The following is a 17,547-nucleotide window of genomic DNA, read 5'->3' as shown; positions in this document are numbered from 1 at the left end:
TAAACTCACTGTTTTCCGTTGGGATCGATATTCTTGGTTATTCTTGGTTGAAACTCTCCAGAGGAAAGTTGGTAAAGATGTATATATTATTATAAAGTATTCTGGCACTATGTTCAATCCAAAGTTATATGACAGCCGGTAAGTAAACAACATTTTCTAACTTGTTTAATTCATTTATTAATAACGTCTTCCCACTAGTCTTTATAGTCTAGTAAACAAATTCAAAAATTAGAAAAATAGAGATAAAGCAAGTAAAAATGAAGCAAGATTTTTACAGCACAAAACAAATGTTTTTGTATAAACATAATAAGATGTGATAAAAATAACTTCAATTCTTAAATAAATCGAAAACTATTACGGGTTGAGTAATGTAATAAGTAGGCTCTGAAAGAAGAGGAAATCTGTAATAAAAAAATCCCAATTCCCGGAACTCTACCGCTATTATTTATAAATTAAAAACGCCGAACGTAGGTCTCTTCGCGCCCGTTACGACCAACCGTTACGCCCGTCGCAACCATAAGCAGTATAACGTAATAAATAGTTCATTATTAGTATTAAAAACGAATTTAAACATTTCAAAAGATATCTTACTATCTGAACACTGAACGATAATTGAAATTTCAGACCAAGAGCCATCTGATGAAGCTCTTCAGTCTGCCCAAGCATTGATTCAATGTGGAATAGAAAAAGAAAAATTGTCAGTGAATCACAATGTAGCGGCTCAGAGCCAACTCGTAATTTCGAATATCTAACGAATTAAATCCACAAACCGAAATATTGACAAGTCCAAAGAATATTGACTTACTCACTAACTTAAGGTAAATTAATTTACTACTTTGTGTCTATTTCTAATAGTACATAAATGTACTAAATAAAATGCAATAAAAGAAAGATTTCAATACAATATTTTATGCATGTCGGAGTGGTCACCTGTGACGTCATCAAATGGGTACTTCAGAACATTAGCTACATCTAAAGCACTTGGTGGAGCTTCGACAGAGTCTCGGTGCGGCGGTTGTAAGAGGCGAACGCATACCGAGCGACTTGTGAACTGACAAGTGGAGCTTACTCGCGCGCGCCGAAAAACTGTCTCCGTTTTGATAGTGTCCAATTAGTTGTAGTTCGATTAATTAGAGTATTCTCAGTATAGTGATTTAGGGACTATGTAAAGTATTACCAGTGATTGAGTTAAGAGACATAAGCTAGTGATAGGAATATCTGTGTCTGTATTCCTACCTGTACCTATATCATAATTATCCTGACAAACAGGAATTAACAAAGATGTCGGTTCAGGATTACATACAAAATCAACTAATTCGGCCATTCTGTTCCGACATTTATATAAACAATATCTACTATTAAAAATATTATTTTATTGTTGCTATGCTTGGTTTTCTTTATATAAAATAGAAGTAGCAAACAAGATAGTACGTGGCCTACGCCGCCCATGGACATCTGGAGATCATAATCAACCCGACCAACCCAGAAAAACCAAGTTGAAACGTCTCGGATAAGTACCTATGTCTTTCTTACGACACCCTTCAAACGTTATTATTACGAAGTAATGGAAATAATTGCTGCTGCATTCAAGCAAGTATGAAAATTTATTTATCATTTTCACTATTTTACCAGCGAATAAAAATATCACAAATTTTTCTTTCAAAGTTCTTTATTTTCTCGGTCGTTTAAGCTCCATCCATTTAATTGTAAGTATTGTCATCGGCGTTGGATCGATGATTATGATTTATAATCAAGTATTTTTTTTTACTTTTAACATATTTCATATTACTAGGTATAATAAGATGATAATTTTATTATTATGATTGTTTTAAGGGATGTTATCGCGGAATTGCTAAATGCTGTGCGTGAGTTAGCGCTTCACACATTAAGGATGATAAAATCATTATTGGAACGACTTAACTCAGAAGCTAAATTGCTAATTGATAAATTAATTCATGGACTAAATGAATATACAAGGCAAGTTACTGGTGAAGTGAGTAAATTACTGGTACGTATGCTTATTGTTATAACAATACATATAACAAAAAATAAAACTAAGTAACCAACAAATATTTTTTGAACCCAGAAAATGTAATAGAGATTCCTATGGAACAAAATATTGCCCTCATTTTTACACATGGTCCTAAAAATTATACTAAGAAAAAATAATGAAAAAAAAAAACAGAGCAATAACCGAAGCTAGTTCAAGATAAAACCTATCCTTATAACCGTAAAATATTAATTCTGAATATAAGCATAACTTAACTTTGAAATTTTAGCCATTCGTCGGAAAAACAAACACTGCCAGGGAAAATTCAAAAGCTGAGGTACTTGCTTGCGATGATCAGACAGTCAAGGAAATCGAAAACAATATAAATAACGTCGGCACGGTGGCCTCCAATTCCATCAAATTTTCCCAAAATACAGTTGATGAAACAAAAACTTGCACTGAACTGAACTATGGAATTCAAAGAAACACCGAAGATTGTCTCCAATCTGTGACTAGACGAACCCGGACGACTCTTGATATGTATGAGTCGCAAAAAAACAATGCTGTAAGTACCGTTTTCCTTCTCTATAACTTGTATATAATGAAATAACAAATTAGCGCAGTCCACTTTATTGCAAGCCACCTACAGCCACCCATGGACCTCTGTAATACACCCTAGATAAGAACTGGATATAGCGGTGTCTCCGGCGTCGAACCTCATAGCGTTCTACCACCTTCGGCGATTTATCAATAATTATTTAATAGTCTAATGAGAAAAATCATAAAATCTTCTTTTCCACTGCAAGGCACCAGTCTCCTCTTTTAGCAAAGTGTTCAGGCCGTAGCACACCATGCTGACATAGTGCATTTTGGTAGACATCATAAATATTTTAAATGCTGAATAATATTTTCCTTTATCGTTAAAGCAAGTGATCCCTTCTAATGCACACATAATAACTAAGTAATTATGTTAGATCCAAACAGCTGACTGTATAAAAATAACTAACTTAGAAGAATGGGAATGTTAAAATTCGTAAAGCCGTTCGGGTTGTAGGGCGTGCCACGGCACTTACACTATACATTTAGTTGTTGCCACAGCTTAATATCATCGAAACGTCTATCAACAACTTGGGAAGATTATTTGAAGAGTGTACATTAAAACACAATGGAATTGCTTCTCCAGTGCCGGTCCTCCCCACTCCTCCTATTGCTCCCAAATTGTGCATAGGCTTTTTTGGATGTTAAGTTGCAATTGCAGTACATAAAATTGAATAAAGGTGTAGTTTTCCTGTTTTCATATATAATTTAAATAGAAAAGTCATTAACCACTTACTTATTAATGAATAAAAAAATACTCATTAACCGTGATTTTATTACATCATAATCGGTATCATCATCCATATATTATGTCACACGCTAAGAGGGGGTCGAATAAATATGACATTATGTGACAAAAGGTGAGGAGTCGTCAATTTCGTCATGTCATATTTCAACGTATAATATATTCGAAGTATTATAATATGAAATAAAACCACACTCACTAACCTTTATAATAAAATATTGCAATAGATATTTCATTATTTCTAACCAAAACGCCAAATTTTAATACTAATTTAAATTGGCGGATTTCTAGACAAACTTTTAACTTATATTTAACCCTTAAGGGCTTGATTTTCTTAAAACGATGAAAAATGTTTTATAACTTTAACTAAATAGTTAAGTATAGTTTAAATAGGGGTTGAAAGTTTGTTTTAAAATTTGCTAATTTTAAAGTCAGCTTTATAAAAATTAGTATTTTGTTTTCTGTATAGAAATAATTAAATATTATTATATTATATATATTCTATTGTTTTTCACAAATCACACAATCACAAATTGTAACTTTGTATTACATTACTTACGAAGCCGGTGGCAAAAGGTTGTCATTGGCGTGGCTTATATGCCACAGTCGATATCTATAAAGTTAAGACAAAGTATAATTACTATTATATTTTTTGTATCTACATATATATTTCTATGTTACGTTACTTCCCAGTAAAATTATTTTTATAATATAAGTACAAGTAGAAAACGCAATCACTAGACCACTATAGTTCTTAGTATCCTTAGACATCTGTAGTCAACTGCAGGTAGGCTTGGATCCCATACAAATAAGTTTCTATTTTTATTATTTTAGAACAACGAGTACGCGTTTCTTGCTACGCCATATTACACACTTTAAAAACTAAAAAAATAGGTCAGTAATATTGGAATACCATTTTAGCGAATACATTGACGTTTTGGCGATGCAAACATGAAGGATTGCAAACCAGTTTCGTCCCTGAGAATATGAAAATATTACGATAGACCGTCCGCGTTTTATAAGTACCTACCTACCTTACGAGTTGCAATCTTTTAGCCCAACGTTGAATCTCGCGACAGAATAATTTAAATAAATGATATAATACTTGAATAAGGAATAAAATTAATCGTATAATACATAATTTAAGTATTTACAGCTTGAAAATATAATTTACGAGTACTTCCTTAAAAGTGGATATGTGATATATTTATAACATCAAATGGCGTAAAAGCGATCTAGCAGCCCTCCAATATATACCATCCAAACCTCTGAACTCTGGAAAGAAAGTAACGTGATAAATTAGGAGACCTAATATTTTTCGTCAAACTTTCGTCACAATGAAATAGTATAAAGTCCTAAGTACGTATGATTTTTTGATTATCATCTCTTAACCATTTAATCGCGAATGATTTTTGCAAGACTGGACAAAATTTCATTATCACAAGCACCTACTGATTCAGTAGAACTGAATATAGATTTTTTAACAAAAAACTAGTTAAAAAATCACGTACCTACGATCCAAGCCAGCGTACCACACTAGGCGGTTATCAATTGTGATTGAATGAAAGATGTTTTTTTGCATGCATTTCTATGGTCAAAATAGTCTCGAAATTTTAATTTATACCGTAACTATTCTATCGCAAGATTTACTCGTCGCTGTTATAAAATTGAAGTGTTTTATTTTCCAAAATTATATATTTCGTAGTCTTTACTAATTCATTGAGTCATGTATCGGCAACTTATTCTAAGAAATCCGCGGAAAACGTGACGCCAAGACGTTTGATGATTTTTTTTTATTCTGTGTTGTCTCCATACGTAGAATCTTCATTATTTAAATGACAGATAAAAGCAAGAAACTCATATGCTCTTATATAAAGGTCGAGTGTCCAGTTTCTTCAGTCGACTAGTGAGTTCGATTGAGACCCGACTGGTGTTAAGCAATATGTTTTTGATATTTTATTGTGTTTTTATTGTGTGGTCTTCGCAAAATTACGTTGGAGCCGGTTGGTACATTTTAATCGCTTTATTATTTATTTATTAGTCGTTAATAGGACGAGGAACATAAGTTTTATACGAAAAGAAGATAAGTTTTGACAAATGTAGGCAAAGATGTCTTGCTATATATTAATAATATTTAATTTGAACAGGACAATAAAATGTGTTGTAAAATATTTTTGATAAAATTTAAATATTTTTTTGTTATTAAAATCAGTAAAGCCTTGAATAAATTTAAGAAGTAAAAGTTCTTCTAATTTATTATCTTAGTTTTTAGCAATTATATTGCTAAAAACTTGCAAGTAGAAAAGAAGTTTAACATACGTACCTACGTACCTACCTACCTGTTCCGTGGACGGAATAGAATAATTTTTGATTTAAGTATATTTTGTTGTCATTTCAGGCCATTTTGTAAATCCTACGTAATATTGAGTCAGTAATGACACAAAATATATAACGCTTTCAAGTTTCCGATTTTTAAAACTTTCAATTTATCTTAAGTCAAAGTTTATACAGTATACAATATCCAGTGTAATTTGTCACTTCATTGACCTACATACCTACACTGCCTCAAGTTACAACAACTATGTGAAGCAACTTCCACTTAAAAACGTACCCATTTATTTGAAATAATCTCTGAAGAAATTGTTGTATATGTTTAATTTTGACAAATTGGGTAGGCAAAAATATCAATAAGACGATTATTACCTACTAATAAGCGTAAATAATAATAAAACTGATCTTCACATACACACCAATTATTTATTTAGTAAAAACCTTCGTTCAGAATGTTCGCTATTCTTATATATAAGAGTAAAATAATAGAAAAAAGTTTACCTAGTGATCTAGCGACAAGTAAGTGACATTGAGGACCTAAAAGTAGTTTTAGCGCAGAGTTCAAAATACCGTAAAGTCTTATTTTCCACCGAAATAAAGCACGATAAAGGCAGTTTTATTTTTATTATGAAGTTTTTTCTTGGAAATGAGATGGATGTGGAAAATAACTTCATCTTTGATATTTTTGGGTATTTGGTTAAAGCTAATAGAGGTAATTCGGTGAGAATAAATCGCGGTGTAAGAGTCAGATAAACGTATGTACAAAAAATCAAAAATGGTTTCTTTTTCACAAAACGGTCCACAATGTAGTCTTTTATGAAATGACAAAACGACGTAACGCTATATTCAATATTTTTATTTCAACTACTGTATATTATCTCTATTAATAATCTGGTAAAGTTTGAGGTGGCGAATTTTCACACTATTTTTGCTCTCCTTTAAAATTGACAAAATGTAGATACGTTCATCTGACTCTTACACCGCGAAATGTCAATACGAAGTGTACCTAGAAATAGATACACTAAACGCTATTAGCACCTTCTAGATACTTAGACAAGCAAATACTGTTATTTAGCCTGTCCATACGATCATTAAATTATCACTTACTTAAAATGTCATCTTTTACTCAATTAACATACTTAATATATTTTGCCTAAAGCCTTAAACTTTAAAATTGTGTGGACGAGACGTCCACATTATAATGTTTTAGTATTCTTTATAATTTGATAATTTCAATAATTTTATGTATCTTTGAATTAAAAATAACTCACGTAATTTTTATGACAACTTTTTTCCATAGGTAAGTACTCTTAAAATTTTAAGACATGTTCCTTTTTGGTTTGTTTTCAAAAAGATTACCTACTTATTATTGAATTTATCCGCTCGCTTTATTTCTATTTTAATTTTCCTAGCTTATGTGTTAATGTCGGTCTGGAACACAGATCACAGGGCGCCGAGTCAAATATTAGCTTTATACTCATAAAATTAATAAGGACTTGAGTCTAAATATTTAACCAAGTACGGGTCTAAAGTCGCCGATACATGTACGTAACATGAATGTAGAAACATAGTACCGTGAAACACGCCAACTTTGCCATCAAGCAGTACTTTGCCCGAAATACAATTTCTAAAGAAATTTGTTAATTTCGAAAAAAGTAGAAAGCTTACGGCAACACTGATAACATTAGTAGAAAATAAAATATACATGCGGCAACACTGAGTAGCGCGGACGCTCCATACTTCATTCAGTTATCTGTCAGCACCTGTCGAGTTTACAGTGTATTTTTGCGGGCCAAATTCATACGTAAATTGAAAGTGAATTGTGCATCATGGGGAAGCCGCAGGTAAGTTTTATCGATTATATGTTGTGTTTAACAATCCATTAAGTATTTTAATGATAATTTCGTTTCTATAACTTGTATATAACAAAAGTTATGAGGAGTGGCAAAGTTACACAGTAATGTTCAGCCGTGTGGTTGTCAACATTGCCCGCCATTAAAAAACGTTTAGGGTTGACACTTTCTTTTAATTCAACTACCTAAAAATAGTGCAACATATTAAAGGTTTACTTATACGTTTTTTGGTATTTTTGATACCCTAATCATTCTAAGTTTACACTGGTAATGTTGTTTCAACAGAGTATTTTTGTGAGATTATTCATTATTTTAATTTTGACTTACTTATAAGTACCTACGTAAAATTAAAAATATTTTTCTCTGAAGGGAATTGTGAAATTATTTAATATGCAGAATTAATTAATAGACAAAAATTGGCTGAGAGTAAAACTGGTTCGTTTACTTATTTTAATATCTATTTTGTATTTCAGAGCAACAAACATAAATTCGACCAAGAAGATCAAGACGGGAACTTGGATCCAGAATGTAAAAAAAATATTCAGAAGAATGCTTTAATTTAATGCTAGCATGTGAAGCTGTTCAATCAGGTCAGATTTCATCAAGAGATGCTGAAAGGCAGTTCGGAATTTCAAGGAGAACAATAGTTCACAAAATTAAACAAGCACACACGAAGTCTGTTGGACATCCCACAGCGCTTTTAACCAAGGAGGAGGACAAAATTGTGAAGGTCTTACAAGCGTCTAGCAGTTTTGGGTGTCAAATAATTGTCAGATTGTAAAATATGATAAATAACTGATCTGATTAATAAATAAAATTAAATATAAACAATAAACTAGAATTAAAACGTAACTAGAATACGACAATTAAAGAACTTTGCAATTTAGAATTGTGTTATTTACCTCTTGTAGTGTTTGTATGTGTATATATTACTCTATCGTATCTACTCAATTGTGACAACCCTAGCACTTTTATGTAAGCACGTTGGGTTTGTATGGAGAGGAGCGAAGATGTCAGGATAACATTGCCCATTCGCTTTAATAGGCCAGTATTTACGATATTGACTTGATTTTCAGAGCGATGGCCTTTATTGCCAAAAATCTTTTATTGGTTCTTATATCATTCGTATAAAGGCTATAATTCCACCAAAAACCAAGGTGGGCAATGTTGGCTAGAAGTCCAGATAATTTTGCCCGCCATGAAAATTGGGTATTTGATGGGGAAAATGTTGGTAAATACTGGATTTTGATCACTTAAAGTATGTACATGATCTTAATATTCCTATAGATACAAAAATATGTATGGGGATTCATACAAAAATTTTGAAATAAATAGTTTTATCCTCAAAATGTGGGCAATCTTGGCGTGTTTCACGGTATGTTTCTACAATATGTATTACATAATACATAATTCGCCTAAAATAGTGTCAGTATAACTTTGTCGAAGTAATGTACATATTGTCTTATTTAAGATTTCTATTGGAAGGTTTAGTGCTCCTTTCAAACAAAATATGCTCCCAGTGAGACATAATTCCATCAAATTATCCGTGTCCTAAGTCAATTAGTATAGTTATCAATCACTTAACCTTTCATTTATCTCTTTTTCAGAGTGTCCACCGATCATACGCAAGGCGGAATGGGACGGTAAAAAGCCTGAACATGCTGTAGTTCTCTACCCACCAAAAGACTTAGTTGTCATCCTGCACACAGTTACACAGTCATGTTCGGATGACAAAACCTGCGCCGAAGTGGTGAGGGGTCTCCAGAAAACCCACATAGAAGTATCGGCATTATGGGACATTGGGCCGTCGTAAGTGTTTTCATAGTATGCTTGTAGCAAAAACATTTAAATATGATTGTAGTGTACCTCGCGATTTTTTACGCTAGATTAGGTCAGATTATTGTAGCCAATTTATAACTTAAACAAAGTAGAGCGCGACCAAAACTTGGTTGAGTAGCTAGCTGGTATTAATCTCAGACACGCTTCGGTTCGTAAGAGAACAAATATGACGACTTGCGAGATAAATAAATAAATTTGAAATGCTACTTCGTTCAATGGCGCAGTGTGGGTTCGCGCCTGTCGTCCTATTTAAAATTTTGCTGCGCCCGAAACATGCCGCCCGGGCGGCCTGCGGGCGAGAGGGATCACTTAACAGTGAACTTTTCTTCTCAGATATTAAGGCGAAAGGATAGGCCAAACTACGACATAAACCTCTCTTTAAAGGCCTACTACTACTAGACGGATTGATCAAATTAAAAAATAAAATATACCTAATATGCATAATATAATAAACTTTAAATTTTAAGTTTATTTTTATCATTATTTTTGGTGGTTTTTAAGAAAAAAAATCTATTATATCGTCTATATATTTGCAGGAATTTGCTTACTGCTTCCAAAGGACTGAAGCGATTTAAATGTTTTTTTCACATTATTATAGACAATTTATTGCTTTATTAAATTTAAGTTCAAAGTTTTGCAAAATGACTACTTAAGTGCTATTAAGTCAATAACACCATATTATTCTTTCGCGGATGGCGCCGCGACTGTCTCAGACGCGTGGGCCAGTCTTATCCAAGCGTTCGCACGGGGAGGTTGTGTCACATGTCAGCGCGCTCCGCTCTCTACACTTTGCGTCAAAGAGTAAACAGTTCAGACAGTGCATTTGGTACAAAGCTTGGACGTTTTTAATATAAATATTTTTATTAGCGTGCAAATAACTTTGTAAATATTTAGATTTTATTGTTTTAGTAAGTAGACACCTGAATATACATATTTTTATTAGTATACAAACTCTTCGTAAATAGTTAATTATAATTAAATATTGTTGTAATTGCGAGTGGACTCTGAATATTTTTGAATATAAGATGCCACTCTAGATCAGCTAGCGAGACAACTGAATGTCCAAATTGCACCCTGTGGGCTTTTTGTAGACGAAGTAATTCAATTTCTTGGAGCCACACCCGATGGCTTGATTGGGGCCGATACTAGTGTCGAAATTAAATGCCCTAGAACAGCATACAATAAAAATGTCAGAGAAGCTGTAGAGAAAAAGAAAATACCGTTCTATAAAATTAATAAAGGAGAGATGGTTATAAACAAAACGCACGCTTGGTATTTTCAAATACAGGGACAATTGCATATAACCAAAAGATCAAAAGGTTTGCTTGTCATTTGGACGGGAGAGGATCGGCCTTTACAGACAGAATTGATTCCCAAAGACGATAATTTCTGGGCGAATGAAATGGAGGAAAAATTGTGCACATTTTATACAGAATGTCTACTTCCAGAACTGGTCGATCCCAGGTTCCCACGAAATATGAAAATAAGAGATCCCCAATACATTCAAAGCGCGATCGAAGAAAAAAAATATAAAGATAAGCGAAAACATACGACTACAGAAAATAACGATAAATCTGGCAAGCCAAAGAAAAAAACAAAAACTTGCAGGAAAAGAAAGTGAAGAAGATATACGGAAGTCAAGCTCCAGTAAAAAAAACACAGAAGGAAAAAAAAGTACCTGTAAATTAAACTATTATCATAATGTTGAAGAAAAAAAGATATATGGAAGTCAAACTCTAACCAAAGCAATACAGATGAATCTATGTATTTAGAATCTACGTTGGTTAGAGATTTAAAATTTATCGAGTTTTGATTGATTTAACGAAACTGCAGTGTTTCCGCAAAAAGTGAACTATCGTATTCATAGTGATTTGATGTGATTTTTATGCACAGCCGTGAAATCGGGTCATTTTCACGTTGTTTTTGATACTTATAATGAAGACAAGAACGTTTAGTGACTTTCTGTTCGTTTAGTGAATTTAAGATTTTTATTTTAGCTTCGTGATGTTTCGTCGAATAGCTAGAACCCTTGTCATCATCCCTATAAAATGGAGAAAATGCCATTTTAACGTTAAAAATGTTAAAATAAACGATGGCTATAGAATGGTACTTCAAGACTGTTTTTAAACGGTCTAAACGAAACGTTCAATAAAGATGTTATTTCCACATTTCAGGTTTTTATTAGAATAAGCACAATAAAAAAGTGTACCTTTTAAAAAACGTATATGGCACATCTGTGAAACCGGTTCCTTTCACTCACTGTGCAACCGGCTCCCGGTCACGTCACAGACAAGCGGTATAATTTTTTTGACAAAATAAATTAAAATTTTCCTAATTTTAGTATTTATTTAAAGAAGTAGTTGGTTAGTAATGAAAATTTTAAAAAATCTCCAATTTCACTTTTACAACAATAACTGTACTTACTAAACAATATTCTATTCAGGAAATAAGCACTGCAAATATTTGAAGTCTGCTTACATTCAATCGTTTTATGATGATAGAAGTCCATAGGTGACAAAAATGCTTCGAACGCATCTATTTCAAATACTCTTTGACTTTCGGGGGAGTGCGCGTGCGCGTGAGGCAGTAATCGCTGGCCGCTTACTGCCTACCGCGTCGTGTTCGATTCTCAAGGACGTTGGGCTATCATTTCGCCTTAAAACTGATACTGAATGCACACTTTAAAACCGAATCATTTGTCATTTTACTATAATACGCGCAATATCCATCACTTTGTCCCTCGACACGACAATGCTAAAATGAAAATATTTATTACCCTATATATTTTATTATTATGTTCAGTAAATATATTATGTGTTTATGTGTGTGTATGGTTCACATACCCTTGAAAACTTTTATTTTAACAAAATCTTAGTTCTGTAGGGTTTCAAGATGTTTCTCTTCATTTTTAAGCGAGTGATAATTAATTTGATGTTCACAGGTTCTTAATAGGAGGCACAGGCAAAGTGTATGAAGGTAGAGGTTGGTCAACTGTGGGTATCCATACATACGGTTACAACAACCAATCTATTGGAATCGCGTTTATCGGCAACTTTAACAGTAAGTTATAAATTATACATTCGAAGTAAGTCTTGAAGGTACCAAGGCATATTATGTAACCACACTTTATAGAGCTCGAGTTTTAAATATTGAGGTACAGTAAGCGATTGTCTTTCGTGGTTTAGGTGTTGAGGGAGAAACCGCTTTGCATTTATATATTTCTGCTTGAAATATGTAATAGACCAATTTACTTGCGGCGTCCTCAATAGTAACATAAAGTAACATTGCATCTAAAGTAAAGAAAAAAGGACATCACAATATCTTATTTTAATGCGAACTTAAAATTCCTCTGTTAGACATAGACCTCCCCTAAACAGGAGGATGTAGGAAGTGCAACTGCCCAACAGCTGATCACTTTAGTTGCCATCTACAACAATTCGATGTTAGGGACATCTCATTAAATAATGAACAAACCAACAGACAAAGAAACACAGATAACAAAACAAATTGCAATTTTCAGACCAAGAGCCGACACAAAAGGCTCTCGACGCTTGCCGAGCCCTAATTCAATGCGGAGTAGATAAGGAAAGGTTGTCAGCTGAACATAAAGTAGTGTACAGCAGTCAACTCATCCGCACTGAGAGTCCCGGGAAAAAGCTAGCTAGTAAAGTAAAGTCGTGGCCAGATTTTCTAGAAGATGTCACTGAAATTAAGAAACTGGTATATTTTGCTCTTTTATAGATCATCATTATTGACCATTAGGCGCTTCACACAGTACTCCGTAAACCGCTCCGGGGTGCAGTTCTGCATCAGACGTAGAGGTCATTTCATATTTGATTGCCATGGTGAAGTTAAATTGCTCAATACGGTAGATGAACTTTAATTTAAAGGTGGAAAAACAATTTCAAATATGGCAAATCTTAATTTCTATTTTTAACACTAGTGTAAGGCTACTACTGGTTTTAAGGGCATGGTAAACCTAAAACACTTAGAGAACGCTTTGCAGTTTCTCGGGAGTAGTATGTCACCAACATCTAGTAGGCTAATCCGAACTTCTGTTGTTCTATAATGGTTCTACGTTACTGCATTTAATAACAGCTGAAGGTTGCTCTGTTACTTTGTATGAGAAAATAAATATGTACTTTGTTATTTATTACTATCAATCGGTAATTTCTAAATTGCAATAAAAGAAAGTCGTTAAAAATTAGCCTTAGATCGTAACTGAACATTTAAACGCCACTGCTTATCAAATTATATATTTTCAGTCTGATTACAAAGAACTAGTTAAAGAACCAGAAGGCAAGCAGGAGATAATACCGAAATCTAACACAGACTTGGCATTAACCAAGCCGAGTCAAATCGACTTACTCTCCAACATAAGGTACGAGTATTAGTTGTTTAATACTTTCTTTATGTAGGTTATATAAGTGAGTTCAAACTTTTTAATATCCATGTTCTGTTTAAAAATATTTTCAATAACATAGGGAGTTATGATGCAGCCTTCCGTTTAGCTCTTCCTTAAATAACATCAAATATATAATAACAACGTAATAAAAAATCATTAAGGAAATCATGATCATGATCATATTTTATATGTAGCTAACTAAGTAAAGACAAATTTAGGAATTACATACAATCAAAAGAATTAGTTAATTTTTGGCTCAAAAACCTATTGTTAAATTGAAATCCTAAATACATGAAGATAATTATATGTCAGGTGTTTTCAAACAAATTAGGCGCAATAGAGGAATACGATAATGACACGAAATAATCTTAGGGGGTTACTAACATCCCTTAAAACAATATTATCTTAATCATACATTAAAAATAATGTTTGATGGACGTCGTGGTACGAAACAAAATAATGTTTATGCAATACTGGAATAAAACTTTCCTGTACTATGATGATTTTTAGAAGATGGTGGTAGGCCCCCAGATATTATATACTTATAATAACTCTACCGATTACTTCCAGGGATGGAATAAAGGAAATAATCGATAATTTACACAAATTAGCCATTCAGACACTAGATACAACCGAGTCTTTCGCAAGACTACTTACTGATGTGGCTAGCAAGTTCTTTGACACATTCACATCTTCTCTAAAACAGACCAAGGATCTATTCGCTTCAAATATCAGCAAACTCACTGGAACACCGGGCATTGGCAAATGTATTGACGTATGTAAAAAATGTCATTTTCATATCATCAACTTTTTATGTGAAAATTACATGGATGTAGGTAAAGATAATTTTAAACGCTTGAATTTCAGAAACTACAAGGAAAAGCTAATGTTCTGTATGATAAAACAGATGCAAATACGCGTGCTTGTGCTGATCGGAGGATCAAAGAAATTGATGATATGATAAAAAATCTCGGCAAATTATCCAACGATGCCATTGATTTCTCAAACACCGCGGTCGAAAACACAAAGAACTGCACAGAACTTAACTATGGAATTGAAGTAAACACCAAATATTGTCTCAATTCTGTCACCAGACAAACCCAGAGTGCCACTAACACCTATCAGTCACAAAGGACTGTTATGGTAAGTATATACATTTATAATTATAAAACAACACGCTTAGCTTCTTTAAGGGTAGGTATACCTATAACTTGCAAAAAAACACCTATTTTAGCTTTTTTAAGTTAATAATATCTAATGTATGAAGTATATAAACTTAATGGCGTCTCGCACTGGCATAAATCTTAGGTAAGCAATTAAGCATCTCATTTTTAATTTGCGCATATTCAAAATGTACTTTCCCATGCTTTTGTGTTGCAACATAGCAAAGTTCCTAAGTTACTATCTTGCCTAGCATAAAAGATTGACAATATACAAAGGGGTATTCAGTAGGCATTCTCAAGATTTTCATACAAAATCTTTCACCCCGCTGTGCATTTACATCATCTCGAAAGGATTTTATATGACACTGCGACTTACTAGACTACCAATTGATACTATCGCGTGGATGATACTTGTCCTCCCCATGTCCGTTAACTTCAATCTACTGCTCTATAAGTAATACGAGTATATAGTTGATCTGTTTGGTTAAGGACGATAATGATAAACAGTCAATTGAAAACTTACGTTAAGTACCTATTCGTATTTTAGATTTATTAATTTATTATCATTTAATTTTATGTCGGTATTCTTTACAAAAAAGCATTCTTAATTATCCTTGCATTTGATCTATGATGGATTAAAACACATTTCTTTTTACAGCTAAATTCCATCAAGACGTCTCTCGATTCTTTACCTGACGCCCTCAACTTGTGCTCTAAGAAACCGCTATCGGATGCTTCTACTGAAACTACTAAATTAATATCGAGTATTCCAAGTTGCACTACTTCGAGCGTATTAGGAGGTTTTGGAAATGTATTTGGATAAATGTCAAGTAAAACTTCGACTTCAACCTCAATTTCCTTACAAAAGTAATTGTTTTGTAAAAAATATGTAATAAACAAAATAAAAATATTAAGCAAATGGAATTTTAATTCTTATACCTACATCCGTGAAGTGCGTGCATATAAATTACTAGTTTTTGCCCGCGGCTTCACCCGCGTTTAAAATAAAATAATATGACATACTAACATACATAAAACTGAAAATTCGTACCTTTATTGGAATGACAGTGGTGTCATCTGGCGAAAATTGGTGGTACCAACTCTGACCTTGGTGGTACCAACCTTCGTGGGCACATGGACAACAACTTTGCTAAAGATCATTATTTGATCAAATGCATAGTTTACGATTCAATCCTTACTTAATCGATCGATCGATCTTTACTTAATCGATTAAACTTTAAACTAATCGTTTTTTTCTGGTCCAACTGAACTAGCGATGGCGATCTAAGATCGATTCTTCGATTAATCGATCTTAGAATGCCATCCCTAGTTCCCGTGGGATTTCCGGAATAAAAACTATCCTATGTCCTTTCTCGGGTCTCAGACTATCTTTGTACAAAATTTCATTAAAATCGGTTCAGTGATTTAGGCGTGAAGAAGAGACAACCAGGCAGGCAGACAGACAGAGTTACTTTCGGATTTATAATATTAGTAAGGATTTTACATTAAAATTTACATTTCAATAATACTCAGATATCCTTGCAAATCCTTACTTGAAAATCAATTGAGAATTAAAAAAAATGTGTGTGTCAGCTCCGACGCACCACTGCAGTTTACTCCTTAAGTACGATTGTCAAAACAGATGCAAAAAAAGTTTATTTAACTGAAATGAACTGAAATAAACAAGCTCAATAACATATAGATATAGTCGCTTTGCAGCATACTCTATACACGTCTTAATACACTCACAACCAGTGCAGCCAGATCGTGTGTAGAGCGTACCCCCACTATAAAATGTTTTGCCATCAGTAAGAGTGGGAGAAAGCATTATAAAGTGTAGGCAAAGGGTACGTTACACACTACCCACCATAGATATAGGATGTCAAAGATACACAATGTCAGTTTAACGCATTACCAAAATTGATATGTGTAATGTGTATGTGTGCGTAATAGTGTTGTTACCTTCATACTTTTTATCGATTGACATCCAGTATTAATTTGTTGAGCCTGCCGTGACAACGTAGCTTTCGTATCCAAATTATTACACAAATTAATAAAATACCATATTTTCATAAATGATTATTTATTAATATTATAAAACAAGTATTATGATATACAAATTAATACGACGACTTCCTTGGTATAACCTATTTTTCGTTTGTGTGTGTGTAAAAATGTTTGTTACATATTACCGATGATTTAATAGGAGTCTATTCTGGCCGAAGACACCCTTGTAACAAAACCTCAGCAATATATTAATACTAGTATTAATTTTGGTAAAATAATAAATCGCGCCGTAGTCGGGAAGCTTAAGGCCGCTTATTCAAAGAAAAATTGACACGCCGTCACTTTTCTTGGCATCTCTTTCTCTCTAGTAGATTGTCTATATGAGTTGACATATGTCTTTCTCATGCTTTGTTGGTCTTTAGCATAGCGAAAAAATTCTAAGTCTATGCTACCCACGATCTAGCTGCACTGCTCACACCAAATTAAAAAGTTGCGCACGATAGGTTACGCACCAAAAACGTAACGAGGTCATTCGTTCAGCAGATTTTTCTCCTCACATTTTTCTCATACCGGGCGCCTAATATCAAAAACCGATTCTTAAGGAGTAAACTCCATAT

At 33.3% G+C, this 17,547-nt stretch overlaps 2 protein-coding genes and 1 long non-coding RNA gene across 7 annotated transcripts; all 3 read left to right on the top strand.

The window, feature by feature from the left end:
• Positions 1 to 43: 43 nt before the first annotated feature.
• On the top strand, positions 44 to 3,310 carry LOC140750245 (uncharacterized). Of its 4 annotated transcripts, XR_012103184.1 has the most exons (5): positions 56 to 138; positions 625 to 818; positions 1,834 to 2,008; positions 2,280 to 2,555; positions 3,089 to 3,310. XR_012103184.1 is itself a non-coding variant. In XM_073083680.1 (4 exons), exons 1-4 carry the CDS (start codon positions 110 to 112, stop codon positions 3,233 to 3,235), a joined length of 627 nt encoding a protein of 208 aa, XP_072939781.1. In that variant the 5' UTR covers positions 44 to 109; the 3' UTR covers positions 3,236 to 3,305. The 4 variants fall into 4 exon arrangements, 1 of the variants encoding a protein (XP_072939781.1); XM_073083680.1 differs by lacking the exon at positions 625 to 818 and having other exon boundaries at positions 44 to 138; positions 3,089 to 3,305; XR_012103183.1 differs by lacking the exons at positions 56 to 138; positions 625 to 818 and adding an exon at positions 886 to 1,706 and having other exon boundaries at positions 3,089 to 3,304.
• Positions 3,311 to 5,177: 1,867 nt separating this feature from the next.
• On the top strand, positions 5,178 to 15,842 carry LOC140750238 (uncharacterized). Of its 2 annotated transcripts, XM_073083671.1 has the most exons (8): positions 5,178 to 5,335; positions 9,124 to 9,325; positions 12,297 to 12,415; positions 12,876 to 13,075; positions 13,621 to 13,736; positions 14,331 to 14,535; positions 14,628 to 14,903; positions 15,582 to 15,842. In XM_073083671.1, exons 1-8 carry the CDS (start codon positions 5,194 to 5,196, stop codon positions 15,744 to 15,746), a joined length of 1,425 nt encoding a protein of 474 aa, XP_072939772.1. In that variant the 5' UTR covers positions 5,178 to 5,193; the 3' UTR covers positions 15,747 to 15,842. The 2 variants fall into 2 exon arrangements, with proteins under 2 accessions (XP_072939772.1, XP_072939773.1); XM_073083672.1 differs by lacking the exons at positions 5,178 to 5,335; positions 9,124 to 9,325 and adding an exon at positions 10,033 to 10,181.
• Positions 7,238 to 8,405, top strand: LOC140750250 (uncharacterized). The gene is made up of 2 exons (XR_012103185.1): positions 7,238 to 7,507; positions 7,990 to 8,405. It is a non-coding gene; the product is annotated as an uncharacterized LOC140750250 (long non-coding RNA).
• Positions 15,843 to 17,547: the final 1,705 nt, after the last annotated feature.

The sequence above is a fragment of the Epargyreus clarus genome, unplaced genomic scaffold, assembly GCF_041222505.1.
Source record: "Epargyreus clarus isolate Ecla_fem2 unplaced genomic scaffold, WU_Ecla_fem_2.2 ptg000019l, whole genome shotgun sequence".
Lineage (NCBI taxonomy): Eukaryota > Metazoa > Arthropoda > Insecta > Lepidoptera > Hesperiidae > Epargyreus > Epargyreus clarus.
The sequence above is the reverse complement of the archived record's forward strand: the minus strand, read 5'-3'. Positions and strand labels throughout refer to the sequence as shown.

Coding starts and splice junctions, on each gene's coding strand:
- LOC140750245 (XM_073083680.1), top strand. CDS start 110: ATGTTCAATCCAAAGTTATATGACAGCCG. Junction 139..1,833: donor CCAAAGTTATATGACAGCCG/GTAAGTAAACAA, acceptor GATTGTTTTAAG/GGATGTTATCGCGGAATTGC. Junction 2,556..3,088: donor AGTCGCAAAAAAACAATGCT/GTAAGTACCGTT, acceptor TTGTTGCCACAG/CTTAATATCATCGAAACGTC.
- LOC140750238 (XM_073083671.1), top strand. CDS start 5,194: ATGCTCTTATATAAAGGTCGAGTGTCCAGTTTCTTCAGTCGACTAGTG. Junction 9,326..12,296: donor TTATGGGACATTGGGCCGTC/GTAAGTGTTTTC, acceptor TGATGTTCACAG/GTTCTTAATAGGAGGCACAG. Junction 13,737..14,330: donor GACTTACTCTCCAACATAAG/GTACGAGTATTA, acceptor GATTACTTCCAG/GGATGGAATAAAGGAAATAA.